Below are 16706 nucleotides of genomic sequence, written 5' to 3'. Positions count from 1 at the left end.
ACCGGGAAGTTTGACGGCCGGCGCTGTGTGTCTTCGCTCCTGTGGCCAGAGATCCTGTCACCTCACAGATCCACTCAGTTTGATAATCCAGGGATTAGGAAGAGAGCAGGTCACCATGGCAACCATCAGATAAGCGCTGCTATTTTCACCTGTTGCTAATAACTTTATACCTGTCTGACTTTTCTAATTCATCGATCAGCTGAGTCATCATGATGGAGGTCCTGACTTTAGAAAAGTCATTTATTTTGTCTCACTTTGAGCGACATATGTGGTTTGAGAGAGTAGCCAGTAGAGAGAGCTCTTCCCTTCCTTAAGAAGGTCAGCCATACTTCCTAGTGTTTGACCCACATTATGTATCTTCATTTTTACACAACCTTAAAAAAGAATACAAGATTGATGTGCTTGTTTATTCATTTTAATTGTTTTTTACTCTATTGTTTGGGGTCTTTTCAGGGGAAATATATTGAAATAATAATAAATAAATACACACATCAATGTGTATATAAATATGGCAATACATGTATCCATCTTATATTCCGTATTTCTAAGCGAATAACCTACTATTTTTTATCAAATGGGCTATTTGCTTATCTTGTTTTAGAGATGGAGTCATAGAGACAAGGAGGGATATAAAAGTTAAAGTATATATCGAAATACGTTATCAGATATAAATTGACTTGTTGGCACTTTGCGAATTTCTATATTTTTTATACACATTTATGCATGTTTTTATTTCCCAATAGAGTGTATTTATAAACATTTAAACGTATTTCAATATACTGTATATTACTTCTTTTTTTTTTTTTTCCCTTGATGTCGCTATTTCCAATCACTTTATTACTTCCTAATTTTGGCACTCCACATAAAAATTGTGGTTTCGTTAGCTTGTACAAAAAAATAATTTGTGGGGACTTTAAAAAAAGTTGTGTAAATGATGAAGTATGAAAATGATTAATTTAGTATAATACAACAGTAATTTAGCATTAGCTAATGAACTACCATGCTAATGCTAATTTGGCGCAAACTAGCTTTGTGTTCATACACACCATTAATGTACTTTGCATTAATGGTGTGTATGCTAACAAATCTAACAAATGATCTTTTCTTGGTAGAACCTTGTCAAAATTATACAAAACAGCAGTTATTAGACTGGGTTATGCATAACTGTGGCTGTGAGCAGATACTAATGTAGCATTTAAAAACTGTCATAAATGTAATTATCATTAACATTCAAAAGACAATAACATTTTTAACAATCAAAGGTGACACTTCACCTCCAGTGATGAGACATCACTGAGTCATACATTTTCAGAACCAAATCTATCTACAGTGGGGCAAAAAAGTATTTAGTCAGCCACCAATTGTGCAAGTTCTCCCACTTAAAATAATGACAGAGGTCTGTAATTTTCATCATAGGTACACTTCAAATGTGAGAGACAGAATGTGAAAAAAAAAAATCAACAATTCACATTGTAGGATTTTTAAAGAATTTATTTGTAAATTATGGTGGAAAATAAGTATTTGGTCAATAACAAAAATTCAACTCAATACTTTGTAATATAACCTTTGTTGGCAATAACAGAGGTCAAACGATTACTATAGGTCTTTACCAGGTTTGCACACACAGTAGCTGGTATTTTGGCCCATTCCTCCATGCAGATCTTCTCGAGAGCAGTGATGTTTTGGGGCTGTCGCCGAGCAACACAGACTTTCAACTCCCTCCACAGATTTTCTATGGGGTTGAGGTCTGGAGACTGGCCTTCATTCTTTCCTTAACACGGATCAGTCGTCCTGTCCCCTTAGCAGAAAAACAGCCCCAAAGCATGATGTTTCCACCCCCATGCTTCACAGTAGGTATGGTGTTCATGGGATGCAACTCAGTATTCTTCATCCTCCAAACACGACGAGTTGAGTTTATACCAAAAAGTTCTACTTTGGTTTCATCTGTCCACATGACATTCTCCCAATCCTCTGCTGTATCATCCATGTGCCCTCTGGCAAACTTCAGACGGGCCTGGACATGCACTGGCTTAAGCAGGGGGACACGTCTGGCACTGCAGGATTTGATTCCCTGTCGTTGTAGTGTGTTACTGATGGTAACCTTTGTTACTTTGGTCCCAGCTCTCTGCAGGTCATTCACCAGGTCCCCCCGTGTGGTTCTGGGATTTTTGCTCACCGTTCTCATGATCATTTTGACCCCACGGGATGAGATCTTGCGTGGAGCCCCAGATCGAGGGAGATTATCAGTGGTCTTGTATGTCTTCCATTTTCTGATAATTGCTCCCACAGTTGATTTTTTCACACAAAGCTGCTTGCCTATTGTAGATTCACTCTTCCCAGTCTGGTGCAGGTCTACAATTCTTTTCCTGGTGTCCCTCGACAGCTCTTTGGTCTTGGCCATAGTAGAGTTTGGAGTCTGACTGTTTGAGGCTGTGGACAGGTGTCTTTTATACAGATAACGACTTCAAACAGGTGCCATTAATACAGGTAAGGAGTGGAGGACAGAAGAGCTTCTTAAAGAAGAAGTTACAGGTCTGTGAGAGCCAGAGATCTTCCTTGTTTGAAGTGACCAAATACTTATTTTCCAACATAATTTACAAATAAATTCTTAAAAAATCCTACAATGTGGATTCCTGGATTTTTTTTTACATTCTGTCTCTCACAGTTGAAGTGTACCTATGATGAAAATACAGACTTCTGTCATCATTTTAAGTGGGAGAACTTGCACAATCGGTGGCTGACTAAATACTTTTTTTGCCCCACTGTATATCTATATATCTATATATCTATATATCTATATATCTATATAGATATGTTTAGTATTTTAGTAGCACTTATAGCAGTGCTTCCAAGTGACCAGCAGGTGGCAGTAGCACTTATAAACACAGATGATCCATGAATAAGAACAAGAGCTGGGAGTGAGAGCTTCAGCAGCAGTTTACAAATACAAGAGATGTTGATGATGGTTTTAACGATAAGACTATCCAGACAAATATCCAGAACGTCATCAAAATGTTATTGCCTGGTTATTGTTACGTTAACAACATCTCCTGTAATTCACCAGTTTTTGATTAGTTTGACAGATAAAGGCAGATATTATTATAATTGTTATTATTATAGATGTTAGCACAAACTCTTCGGCAGAAATAACATTTCCTATTTAACATTTGAAAACTTTTAATACTGAATATGTTAAGGACTGTAGTGGCTGGTGAAGTCTGTCTCAGAAGCCTCTCGAGACCCCCATAGCAATGATGTCTAACGGAGATGATGTCATCACTGTGTTCGCGCCGTGTGGTTGAAAAAAGGCTCCGTCTCCGCCGCCGTCACTCCAGGGTCTCCGAAGAGACCTCCAGCCGGTCCTCCAGTGATCACCTTGGAACCTGGTTTTTGGCCCTTTTGCAGGAAGACCAGAATGCCGAGGATGATCCAGAAGAAGAAGTTGACCCACACGGAGGTCTGTAGAAGAAATAAATCGTCAATAATAATGGTCTCCATTATAGAAGTGATGGAAGATTTTACCTCGGCTTTGTGAAGACTGTCAAAGAATCTCTCTCCGTTGATTGGACTCGCCCACTTCCTGCTCTGAGCCTCCTCACACCTGTCAATCACTTGTGTTGATTAGAAATGTAACATTTCAATCTGTAAAACTTTAATTTAATGTTTTATAATGAAATGTTTTTTATATTGAGATTTAGAATTATCCCTTCAAAATGAATGCATTTTTTTACACATAGAGTTTAATATTCTATTTGATATAAATTCGAGCTACTTGATTGTGTGCTTCTGTTGTCAATCAATCAAGTAGCTCCATCTAGTGGCACTATTATACTAACATTCTATATTGAATTTAAAAGACTATTAATTCAAAAAAATATCGAATTTAGACATTTTAGTTTTGAAGAATTGTAATAACAATATCAAACTCTATGTAAAAAAAATAATAATTCATTTTGAAAATATTTGTTATTATTATTATTATTTATTTTAATATATACATATAGTCTAATGCTTAAAAATAACCGGCATTTTAATAAAAACATTAGAAGTTTACCAATAACATTAGAAATGTTTAATTCAGCCATCAATGCGTCAGATTAACGGTCCAGGTGGATTATTCACCTGGTTATGTTGGGAACACTGCTGAGCACAGAGTCACACAGGGAGTCCCGGCCGACCTTTAACACACAGCCGCTGATGAGGAGGAAGAAGAGGACGATCCCGCAGACCCCCACCATCATGTTCCCCCACACACGCCCTCTGGAGACACAAGCAGTCAAATGTTCAGGTGGCGTGGCTTCAGAGCAGCATGTTGCCCACCTGGTGACCTCCCCGTCGATGCAGATGCTGTAGATCCAGTAGAGCGACATGGAGAAACACACCACAGCCACCAACACGGAGACGGACGACACGAAGTAGCAGAGAGAGCCGGCGCTGGATGACTGCAGGAGGATGGAGGAGGAGGAAGAGTTGTAGCTCACCAGGCCATAGAGGACACACAGACCCCCGAAATGACCCTGAAATCAACACACATAGGTAAAGATTTAGACCAGCAAACACATGATGAACCACACATTCAATATTCAATTCACATTCAACTCACCTGCGCTGACACCTGAACACACCATGTGTGAGCATGTGATATAAAATATTATTTCAAGGTAGCCACCAACTCAATACATGGTATCTAGTAGTCATTACATAGTATTGTCTAGTACTTTTTACTTATTACAGCCGCTCTAGTAGAAGAACTCATATTTCTCCAAACTTTAAAACTCTTCACTGGCTCCAGTTTCTTTCAGGATCAACTTTAAAATTCTGGTTCTTACTTTCAGATCTATTCATGGACTCCTCCTTACATCAGTGATCTGATCCAGCCTTACACCCCAGCTCGGGCTCTGAGGTCTGTGGATCAGAATCTACTGATGGTTCCTGAACACGGTTCAGGACCAGAGGAGAGAAATCCTTCCAGGCTGTTGCTCCTAAGCTTTGGAACGATCTTCCTCTCCCTCTGCGTTTGATGGATCTACTGACTCCTTCAAGAAACATCTTAAGACGTTTCTATTTGTTCAGGCTTTTCCTTGATTTTCTGGAACTCCTGTTGTGTTATCAGTGTTATCTTGATCTTTAAAGTATATACTTTATTGAGTATTGTTTTGATTGTTACGCTTTGTGACCTTGGTCTGGAAAAGCGCTCTATAAATATTACTTACTTGCTTACTTACATAGTATATATTAGTATCTCATTAAATGGTATCAACTATTCAGTGCATATTATCTAGTGCTCATTACACAGTATGTAGTACTCACTACATAGTAGCTAGTGCTCATTACATAGTATCTAGTACTCACAACATAGTAGCTAGTGCCCATTACATAGTATCTACTCACTACGAAGTATCTCGTACTTATAACATTGTTTTTAGTACTCATTACATAGTATCAAGTACTTATTACATAGTATCTAGTACTGACTATATAGTATCTTGTACTCACAACATAGTATCTAGTATTCACTAATAATATCTAGTACTCATTACATAGTATCTAGTACTCACTACATAGTATCTAGTAATCACTAAATAGTATCTAGTAATCACTACATAGTATCTAGTTCTTTCTACATAGTATCTAGTGCTTTCAACATAGTATCTAGTACTCATTACATAGTATCTAGTACTCACTACATAGTGTTATCTAGTACTCATTACATAGTATCTAGTTCTTTCTACATAGTATCTAGTACTCACTACATAGTATTATCTAGTATTTATTACATAGTATCTAGTTCTTTCTACATAGTAACTAGTACTCACAACATAGTATTATCTAGTACTTGTTTCATAGTATTTAGTTCTTTGTACATAGTTTCTAGTACTCACTACATAGTATTATCTAGTACTTATTTCATAGTATCTAGTTCTTTGTACATAGTATCTAGTACTCACTACATAGTATCTAGAACTCACTACATAGTATCTAGTACTCACTACATAGTAGCTAGTGCTCATTACATAGTATCTAGTACTCACTATATAGTATATATATAGTATATACTTTATTGAGTATTGTTTTGATTGTTTAAGGCGCTTTGTGACCTTGGTCTGGAAAAGCGCTCTATAAATATTACTTACTTGCTTACTTACATAGTATATATTAGTATCTCATTAAATGGTATCAACTATTCAGCACATATTATCTAGTGCTCATTACACAGTATGTAGTACTCACTACATAGTAGCTAGTGCTCATTACATAGTATCTAGTACTCACAACATAGTAGCTAGTGCCCATTACATAGTATCTACTCACTACGAAGTATCTCGTACTTATAACATTGTTTTTAGTACTCATTACATAGTATCAAGTACTTATTACATAGTATCTAGTACTGACTATATAGTATCTTGTACTCACAACATAGTAGCTAGTATTCACTAATAATAGCTAGTGCTCATTATATAGTATCTAGTACTCCCTACATAGTAGCTAGTGCTCATTATATAGTATCTAGTACTCCCTACATAGTAGCTAGTGCTAATTACATAGTATCTAGTACTCACTACATAGTAGCTAGTGCTAATTACACAGTATCTAGTACTCCCTACATAGTAGCTAGTGCTAATTACACAGTATCTAGTACTCCCTACATAGTAGCTAGTGCTAATTACACAGTATCTAGTACTCCCTACATAGTAGCTAGTGCTAATTACATAGTATCTAGTACTCACTACATAGTAAGTAGTTCTAATTACACAGTATCTAGTACCCACTGGATGGTATTGCTTTTTCCCCCCACAGTCGACAAACTTCTTCAGTAAACAAAATAAAAATATCGTGGAAAGGGAAACAAAAACAAGTTTAGTTTATTTATAGTCGTGTCCGTTCTGGAGATTTAACACAACCTTATGATCTGGGATCTATATTTGAATGACAGCCCTCTTCACACGCTGACCCTGGGACAGTTCAACAGAGGTCACATGTTTGCTGAAAGATGCAACACTAACCAATAATAACAATAACCATAATCATAATAATAATAAAGATAATTATGACAATAATAAGTGTATCAGATGAAAAGGATTCACAGAATACCAAGTCTACAGACAGTTCAAACTTCATGTTCAAACGCTAAAAGATGTAAAGCCTCTGAAAGAGTGAAAGTATAAAAGTTCTTCTCTGGGTTGATTCTCTGGGTGAGTCTGAAAACAACACCTGACTGCACGAGGAGCCTCTGAACACATGACCGGATATTTCCCCGCGTGTACACGATCACTCACGCGTGCACGCGCAGTTAGAAATCTCTAAGTCCCCTTTTGTTAGAGTCACGTTCACCGCTGTCGTCATAGAAAACTAATTTTATTTAGGGGTCCCTCGAGAAAAGTTGAGGAAAGTGCGGGTGAAGAGAAAGAGGAGAGTGAGGATGATGATGATGATGATGAGGAGGAGGAGGATGCGATAGAAAGTGATGAAGAGGAGGAGGATGTGGAAAAAAAGTTGTGGAAAACTTTAGGTGAGCAGAGGAGGCAGCAGGTGAGCAGTGACGCTGATGATGACAAGGCTCACCTGGACGATGGTGATGGACGCCGACGTCACGATCCCGCACACGAAGCACGCGGCGTAGAGCGACAGCTCCAGCGGCAGCAGTCCACTGAGCGCCATCTTCTCCCTGGAGTGGGTTGCTAGATCGCTTCCGGCGAGACCTTCAAAGTAAAACAAAATTAGTTCTACTTCCTTTAACTTTAATCAGACGATAAAACGATCGTAATGTCCTTGTTGAGCATCATATGTGACAGCCAAGGTCATTTTAAAGGTCATACCTACTCACCTGCCAAAGAAAGTGCCTGTAAAACACTAAAGGGAAATGATCAAACAGATCTTTTTTAGCCTGCAGCAAAAATCCAGACTGTCTGTTGGAGAGTCAACTGCAACTACAGAGCTCTGGCAAAAAACAAACTGCATGTTCCCCACCAGAAATAATTTATTTGTCACACTTCCACACTAGAACAGTCAGACACTTGTTAATGTGCTGAAGAATTTAGTTTGGATCAGACAGACTTTTACAAGCATCTGTGGGAACCACACCAGGAGAAATGACCATGGAAAATCTTAAGAAATGCATAGCAAACCAAACCATCTAATCAATCATGTATAGAAATGTGTGAATATATACTGAGTATGATGGTGTTCATGGTTTTGCCAAAATTCTTAATGTTTTCTATTTTTAACACATTTTGGTTCAAGGCTGAAGCATTCTTTGGCTAATCTGATCGGTTTAATGAACATCATCAGATCATTTTAATCTCTTAGTGTCAAATCTTTGTAAGTCTGGTGACATTTATGATTGTGTGCGTGTGTGTGGATCATATTCTATTTACTTCACTTGTGAATGTTGTGCTAAACTGTCTTTTTTAATGTCCTGTCACACCTAAAAACACACCCTCAGTTTCCACGTTTATTCACTGATAAAACATCAAAATTCAAGTTAATAATCTTTACAAAAGCCTTAAATAGAAGACACAGAAACACACACTGATACATGCACACAAACACACAGCAGCAGCCAATCTGCAGGCATGTTGGCTTATGAAAGTACGTATATTTAATATTTATCATGGGACACACAGATTTATATATTTACACACAAATACTAGACATTTATCTTACAGTTTCCTTTTTTTTATATATATAATCTTCACATTTGTGGTATTATCTACAAAAATATGTGTAATTAACAGCCACAAATTAAATACAAAACTGTTACCGACAATTGAAAAACAAAATATTTCATTACAAATGAAGAAGGGAACCATTTCAGCAATTTAATTTTAGAAAAAGAAGTTGATAATAGAAAATGTAAACAGATGAAAGAGAGAACATTACGTTTTAACATAAGTCACTGATGAAACATTTGCGATACTATGATGGTCTGCATGGTTGCTATAGTAACCACCCAGACTGATAGTTTTCATTATAGTTTAAGAAAATGATTTTTTTTTTTGTTGTTTTTTTATCATAGTTTGCACTTTGATGCTCATGTTGCGTCAGAGATATACAATCCAGAGTTGCATTTTTAATATGTAGCAATTTGGTCTTGTTCAGGTCACGCGGTCATCACCCCACGGGACAGCCAGGTAATCTGAACGTGTCAGGTACTGGACTGTCCAGTTTGCAGATGATCTTGTAGATCCCTTTCTTCCAGCAGGGGTCGCTGTCTCTCCCTGTCCAGATGGCCGAGTAGAACTCCCTCAAGGCCACTTCAGACACTTCCATGAACCTGTCTGGAACCTGCACACACACCCACACACACATTGATTCACATGGACTTGCCATTAATATTTGTATCAGATCATTCAAAACATATGTTGTTATTATTCCTTTTTTTAAGAGGGTCAGGGGTCATTCAAACCTGATAGACGTTACTCTTGTTGTAGTGCATGTTCAGGATACGATACAGTTCTGAATCTCTGTTGACGCGCAGCTGACTGTCCCTCACCATCCGGGGGGCTCCGTCCCTGCACACGAACAGGTACAGGCGCATTGAGAAAGTGTTCACTCTAAAATAACAATGTATGGGCTGGTACCTGCCAACTGCCTCCCGAACAGCCTGCCGAGCAAATCTCTCCATCTGGATGTAGAAGAACTCTCTGAAGTTACTGAACCATTTGATCATCTGAGAGGTGACGCAGCGATTAAACTGGAAGACAGAAAGTAGTTTTGTTGTTCCTGATGGATACACATGTCTGAAACACTTCAACAGATGTTTCCCTCAAGCAGTCTTTTCAAAGATGTGCAATGGTTCTGATCTGAGTTTCTCCAGAGTCCAAGTACTTTCTGTTTTAAATTTTGAATCAGAAAATGAACAAAAAAGCGTTTTTCTTTTTTTCAATGTGTAGAGTTTTTTTTAAAGTTTTTTTAATGTGGATTTCTGTCCTAGAAGTACTCGAAGGATCCAATGTAATCTAAAAATGCAGGGACTTTTTAACATGACTGTAAAATATTCTAGGCTTTATTCCAGTCAACAGTTGCAGATTTGGTGATGGTTGATAGTCCCTCGAGTCCATTTGAAATTTATTTATCATGTCGTAGTCCTTGAGTTTCTTTGGTTTCCTTTAAAAATGATATAAGTCGACTTCATTGTGCCCGATTAATTCAGCAAAATGAAGTTAGGTAGGCAGGTGACCGCAAGCTACTTAAGTATCAATCTGTGCAGAGGGAAAGTGAAAAGTTTTAAATGGCTTTACAGGAAGTTCAGTGTTTTTTTTTACAAACAATTCCTCTTGTTGAGACTTCAGTACAAGAGGAAAATGACCGATGAGCAGTATGGAGGTATTTTAACGTGTCTTTTTGGCCAAGGAGTACAAGAAAATGAGCACCATTCGCGATTGTCATAAGAACATATATATTTGCCAATAACTCTAAAAAAAGACGGTTTAATCTGAAAACAATCCCAGCCCTTAGTCGACATGTGGGAGAGTAGAAATCATGTCTATAAATGTATGTGTTATGTATCATTCAATTACATTTAAAATAGAACGAAAGGATTCCAGACTCCCTGGAAGAAAACTTTTTCAGCAATGGAAGCACCATGGAACTCAAGACAAGGGGAAGCATCGATGAGGATGGAAGCTAGCACCAAGCCAACACCTCACTAAAGTTTTCATCAAAACCCACCTTGACGTCAGGAAAATAGGTCTTGAGTGTGTTGGAGCTCGGATATCTGGCGTAGAAGAACATGAGCTTGGCTTTCTTCAGGTGACAAGGTGACAACCCCTCATGAATGTAACCATGGCAACAGTTAAAGAAGACAGTCCACAGATAGAGCTTTGATCACAGTCAGTTCACAAGACAATGAAAAGGATATTCCACCGGCGAGGTAGAGTTCTCCATCCATACCTGCCCTCATCCCTCCGTCACCCCTCATCCCCCTCTCCCTCTCCCGGCACCCCAGGGTGGGGTCCAGGTGACCGAGAAGGGAGAGCGGGGGAAAGGAGGGATGAGACGTGAACTCAAGAAAGTTGTCGGAGCTGCGGGTGGGTGGGAGGTGGGGGAGAGGTGGGTGATGGATGGAGCGAGAGAAGAGCTGCTGCATGGAGTAGTGGAGCAGAGGGAGGGGAAGGGGGGGTGGCGGGGGAGGAGGTGGTGGGGGAGCAGGGAAGGAGGAGGAAGAGGATGCAGAGGAAGGTTGGAAGGAGTCTTTGGGGCGAGGGGGCATGAGCAGGGGAGGCGGGCCGAGGAGCGGGTGAGACTTTCGTAACTCCGGCGACTTCTGAGTCGAAGCGTCCGGTTTGTCGCTGTGACGATGAGCGAGAGGCAAACAGTCGGACTTCTGTTTCTCCTCGTCCTCCTCTCCCCTTCGGACCAGCAGCCCCCGCCACACCTCCCGCTCCCTCCCGTCCTCGCCCCCTGAGGAAGGGGGGAGGAAGGAGATGGCAGCAGGGGGCGAGGACGGCTTAAGCTCGCTGGTTTCGGTGTACAGTCGCAGGACCCGGTCGATGACTCTCGCCACAGCGCCCCCTAGCTCCTCCTTCAGGGCCTCGGCAAACTTCTGCCCTCCTTCATCCTCCCCTTCCTCCTCATCCCACTCTCTCCTCACTAGACCCCCACAGTCCAGCCACAAGCCTTCTATCACTCCCTCCACCTGCAGCTCCCTGCCCCCCTCACTGCTCTTCTCCTTCTGCTGTTCATCTTTTTGTCCTTCGAAGTTCTCGAACGGAGACAAAAGAGAGAATGCCTCCTTTTCAATCTCCTCCTCGTCCTCATCGAAGGCCCTGACACCCCCATCCTCTCTTCCTGGTGAAACTCCATCCTTTTCTCCGGTACTGCGTCTCTTCTTCTCCTCCTTCGCCATGTTCTTCTCTCCAAAAGCCCTCCAGACTTTCTCCTGCAACGCCTGCAGTTGTTCCCTCGCTTCTTCCAGCTGCTCCTTGAGCTCCTCTTTCTCTCTTCTCTTTCTCCCTCTCTCTCCATCCCGCCCTCCCTCCTCCAGCTCCTCATGTCTCTGTTGGAACTTCATCCTCCTCACTTTCACCACGTCTGACACGCCATCATGACATCGTTTCTCAGCCCTCATGATGCGCTCCTCTCCCCGCTTCTCCCCCCCCTCACTGGCCTCCCCCATCAGCCCATCTGGTGCCCCCCCATCGTCCCCCAGGTACAGGTTATTGAGGTTGGTCTCATTTAGCTGCCCCCCCATTCGCCGGAGGGCCCCTCCAGGCTGGACCAGGTGGTGGATGAGAGGAAAGCCAGTGGGTCTGAAGGTGGACGGTGTGGGACGTTGACCGCCGGGGCGATGGTGGGGGTCGAAGGTCGGAGCAGCTGAGTCATCAAAAAGATTTGCAGGGGAATCCATCTCTGCGAGCAGACAAGAGCACCATCCGATCCGTTAACAAGCCACACCTGACATCTTTAGGAGCGCTAGATGCCAATTATGTGGAGAAAAATACACAATAATGAAGAGGAATGTATTGAAAATCACCAGGACCAGGTAATGAGTCTTGGTGTGGGATATCAGCCTAATAGACCTTTAACATTAGTGATTTACTCTGAAAGTCAAGACGACCTCAATGCTGTTCAAGATGTTCCTGTGCTCCCTCCATTATTACGTAAGTTACGTTCATCCCCAATTTAAACATTTTAAACTCAACACTGCATATGAGACACACTCCATCTCAACAACCCTCTCAGTAAGAGTGACCTGAACAGCTAGCATAATGCTTTGCCGCCCAGCCAACCACTGCCGATCAAATTTGACATAGCAACATAGAAGTAGAATTTTAATGCAGTATTGTAGCGACCAATCGGCTGTCAGGAAATAGGGCAGTGTGTAGAAAGACATCATTGGAGTCGTTTTGTACGTACATACGTCAGGTGGGTGAGGTGGTTGTGATTAAGTTTATTTGCCTTATATATAAATCAACTGTTTGTAGCAGAGCAAACTATGACAAGAAGCTTTGCTGTTCTTGGTGTTTAATTGTCTTTGATATGTGGAAGGTGAACAGAGATATGATGAGGGACCAACTTATTCGGCTTTTTAATACATTTATTTCATTATTTCATTATTTTATTTAATACATATATATTTTTTAACCCTAGATTGGTTATCAGTTCAAATCTAAGTAGATGAGCAACAAAACCAATAAATGACCACCTCTCTAATTACATTTCTTTAATGTCATGAAATTATGTTTTAAGTATTTGAATGTACTCTTTCTTCCTATAAATAGATGTACAGTATATGTTTAAGGTTCATCTAACATCTTGACTTGTTTGTAATTATCATCTTAGCTCTTGTTAGCGAAGGGTGTCAAACTCATTTGAAACTCACAATCGTGGTATAATAAGTTAAAAACTTCAAATTGTTTATTTTTTTAAATGAATTAATTTTTAAAAAGTAGTCCAAAGGAGGGAGCCAACTCTTGACTTTTCTCCGTGTTGCATGTGTTTACTCCGGGCACTCCAGTTCCTCCCACGCTCCAAAAACATACAGAGGTTGATTGGGCACTCGGGGAAAATGTCCATAGCTATGAGTGTTTGTGTGTGAATGGTTTTATGTCTTTTGTGTGTCCTGTGACATACTGGCATCCTGTCCAGGGTGTCCCCCGCCTCTGACCTGATGAAACTAGGATAGGCTCCAGCCACTACTCAACCCCCATAAGGGATTTAGAGGCACAGAACATGACAGAATGAATGAATGACTAATAAAGGTCATAATATTGTTTGACTAACAGAAGACATTTTAACAGAACACAATAGGCTGATTATGCAACGTTTTAAGTGGGGTTAGCAATACATAATTGTTCTTACGTCATCTAGTGGATACCGCTAGAACATCAGTTTATTTTATACCAAAATTACAGCTCATTTCAATACAAAATTATCTCTGGGCTGCATTAAACCTGTTTGTGAATTTTATCTGGCGGATCGTGAAATTAAACCCCTCTGTAAAAGCTGATATTAAGATAAATAGAAAAATAGATGAATGTAAAGAGAAAGTGCTTTAAAAATCCTCTTTTTCCAAAGTTTGCTCTATTAGCGTCAAGGTTTGCTGCAAGAGGGTCGAATGCTGAGTCATGTGAGCAGGAAGTGCACAGAAAGAGTTCAAATAGGTGATCAATAAGAGTAGGACGTGTCATGTTAGCATAAAGATTTGTTCCACATCTGGCTGCTGACCTCTGACCCTCTTCAAACACCCCACTGTGACTCCCCTACTCTTCTTAAACATCTCATATACACTTATTATTATTTTGACATGACAATGTATTGCAACTGTAGGTGTTGGATGAAGAGTTAAAAGAGGATTTCGGACTTCATTAAAAAGTGGCAGTTTTTCATTGTTACAGGAGATCAAACAACCTTTTTTTTTGGACCTGTTGGCCCTTGTGTTGGCCCCTCTTCCTTCCTCTGCATCACTCCCTCATCCCCTCATCCTCCCTCTGTTATCAGTTCAGACAGATTGTTAAGTTGTGTTTGATCAGAGTGTTTACTGTCGCACACACACACACACGCACACACACGCACACACACGCACACGCACACACACGTTCAGTAGTCCTGTGTGTGAACAGGTTCCACTCAGCTTTGTTAAAAACCCTTAATCCACTTCAGATGGACGGACACCCACAGGCAGATGAAGGGATGATAACTGGGAGAGTGTTTGAAGTAGCGTTTTGTGTGTAGGTGTTCACTCTTTCACACATATGTCTAGGCGAGTGAGATAGTGTTGGTTCGTGTAGATGTGTCGCTGGAGGACGGATGGATGGATCCTTAAATGGATGGATGAACACAGATGGTGGCAGACTAGATGAGATTATTTCAGATTAGCTGTTCGGAGCTTTAACTAAAGCGATTAATGAAGATTAGTCTTAAAGAGCTGGTGACACGCCCTCCTCATCCATCCATCATTTAAACACTGACATCTATTCTTTTTTGAAAACAAAAACTACGAAGACAACATAACTGACATAAGAGGTGTGTTGACTAGAATATATGCGATACACGTGCAAGGACACGATACATTTTGATACTGTAGGAACAAGGATATATTTGTAGTATTGTCGAGTGTGTCGACTCTGGTGTTTAATTTACAGACCACATGGCTCATGAAAAAGTCGTAACTGATTTCATTTTTTTTTTAAACAAAAGGACAGAGCATCAGCTCTAAAAGGTGCTGGAATCCACTGTATCCTCTAGTCCCCAGTAATTGCCTTGATCTTGCAAGATTTCATTGGAAGCTGCGGAAGACGTAACGACTGCTGCCATCTAGTGGCCGGAAGTAACGTAGAGTAGAGTTTTTTTTTTTAAATAAATTGTTTAATTTAAAGCATACTTTATTAAAATACTAACCAATAAATCATTATGGTAAACATGTATTTGTAAGCCTTTTTTATGATTCGGTCTATCATATATCGATAAAGTATTGTCGAAGGTATTATTGCGATATATCGCTGTATTCATAATTTTCACGACTTAACTGAAATCTCACCGAAAGATTATCGCTCACACGACCCACATGTAGCAGGTGAAACAATATTTCAAGGGTTTTGTTCTTAAGTGAGGGGACAGCCTTTTTATACATGGACAGGACATCCATGGTAATAAATGGGTCATGGCACCAAAAACAAGAAAATAAGCTTTAGATCATTCATAAAAAAGAATAATTATCATTAATCAAACATTTATCAAATATGTTTTTACATTGTGATGCTTTTTCTTTCACTTAAAAACACAAACGCGATATTATTTCTCTCTTTTTCGTTCGAGTGCGCTCATTAAAAATCCTCTTTGAAAAAGCATCTGAATTATTAATAACTGAGAGAACAACATCTGTCACGCAACATGAACCAGTTTTGGCCATTTTGACGCGCATCAAGCTATGCGCGTGCGCGTGCCCGCCGTGCGTTCTTATTAGCCGCCCGGAGAAGAAGGAGAAGGAAACCCTGTACGAGGAGGACCCACCGAGTCTCAGGACTTGAGGAGAAGTTTGAGAAGAATCAACTCACTGAGGAGCCTCCAGCAGGACAGCGACTCTCCTCCGCAGCAGCTGGCCGCCCGTGGACGCTCTTCCTCGGATACAGATGACACCGGACACCGACGACAGACAACCAGCCTTTTGTTCCGCAACGTCCGCTTGTGTGTGCGGAGAGAAAAGGGCTTTCTACTCTTCCTCAGCAGTCCATCATCCTCCTCCTCCTCATCATCTTCATCATCATCAACATCATCATGAGCTGTTGGACTGACGCGCTGTGGGCGGGAGAACCCGAGAGCTGTCCACTTGACGACCCTCCCAAGTTGGCATGACCCCCAGTTCACACACACACACACACAAACACACACACACACGAACACACACATCGGCTGCTCCAAATCATTCACCGTTAACTGACGTCTGGTGCAGCATTTTATCATCACAGTCTGGATAATAGAAAGTCTACATCACATTTATTGAAGTAATCTTTATTTATATGTAATCTAAGGTGGAACAGACCACGTGCACCGACGAACATCTGCTACGAAATTGTTTAATTTAAAACGTGTTTCAAGTCTTCAGACACTCTCGAAATATCTTCTATTGGTATTTATGTATTTTATTTGTTTTTGCATTAACTCTTTAAGCTGATATGTTTGTATTTTTATTAAACACAATCAATAATTAGATTTGATGAATATTAAATGTCCATTTGAGATAAGAAGGATCTATAAGATTA

The 16706-nt window shown here is 40.3% G+C and overlaps 2 protein-coding genes across 4 annotated transcripts; both read right to left on the bottom strand.

Annotated features, from left to right (window-relative positions):
* Window positions 1-2450: 2450 nt before the first annotated feature.
* Window positions 2451-7695, bottom strand: tmem179ba (transmembrane protein 179Ba). 2 transcript variants are annotated; one of them, XM_087789995.1, is made up of 5 exons: window positions 7567-7695; window positions 4321-4517; window positions 4123-4260; window positions 3523-3601; window positions 2451-3459 (listed from the first exon to the last, which is right to left on the bottom strand). In XM_087789995.1, exons 1-5 carry the CDS (start codon window positions 7660-7662, stop codon window positions 3277-3279), a joined length of 693 nt encoding a protein of 230 aa, XP_087646121.1. In that variant the 5' UTR covers window positions 7663-7695; the 3' UTR covers window positions 2451-3276. The 2 variants fall into 2 exon arrangements, with proteins under 2 accessions (XP_087646121.1, XP_087646120.1); XM_087789994.1 differs by having other exon boundaries at window positions 2451-3601.
* Window positions 7696-8442: 747 nt separating this feature from the next.
* Window positions 8443-16333, bottom strand: prox3 (prospero homeobox 3). Of its 2 annotated transcripts, none has more exons than XM_087788279.1 (6): window positions 15958-16333; window positions 10865-12354; window positions 10675-10782; window positions 9585-9697; window positions 9410-9515; window positions 8443-9288 (listed from the first exon to the last, which is right to left on the bottom strand). In XM_087788279.1, the coding sequence occupies exons 2-6, from the start codon at window positions 12350-12352 to the stop codon at window positions 9115-9117; spliced, it is 1989 nt and encodes a 662-aa protein (XP_087644405.1). In that variant the 5' UTR covers window positions 12353-12354; window positions 15958-16333; the 3' UTR covers window positions 8443-9114. The 2 variants fall into 2 exon arrangements, with proteins under 2 accessions (XP_087644405.1, XP_087644404.1); XM_087788278.1 differs by having other exon boundaries at window positions 16002-16333.
* Window positions 16334-16706: the final 373 nt, after the last annotated feature.

This window comes from Callionymus lyra, chromosome 4, assembly GCF_982586985.1.
Source record: "Callionymus lyra chromosome 4, fCalLyr1.hap1.1, whole genome shotgun sequence".
Classification (NCBI taxonomy): Eukaryota; Metazoa; Chordata; class Actinopteri; order Syngnathiformes; family Callionymidae; genus Callionymus; species Callionymus lyra.
Note: the sequence above shows the minus strand (reverse complement) of the source record. Positions and strands in the feature narration are given on the sequence as shown.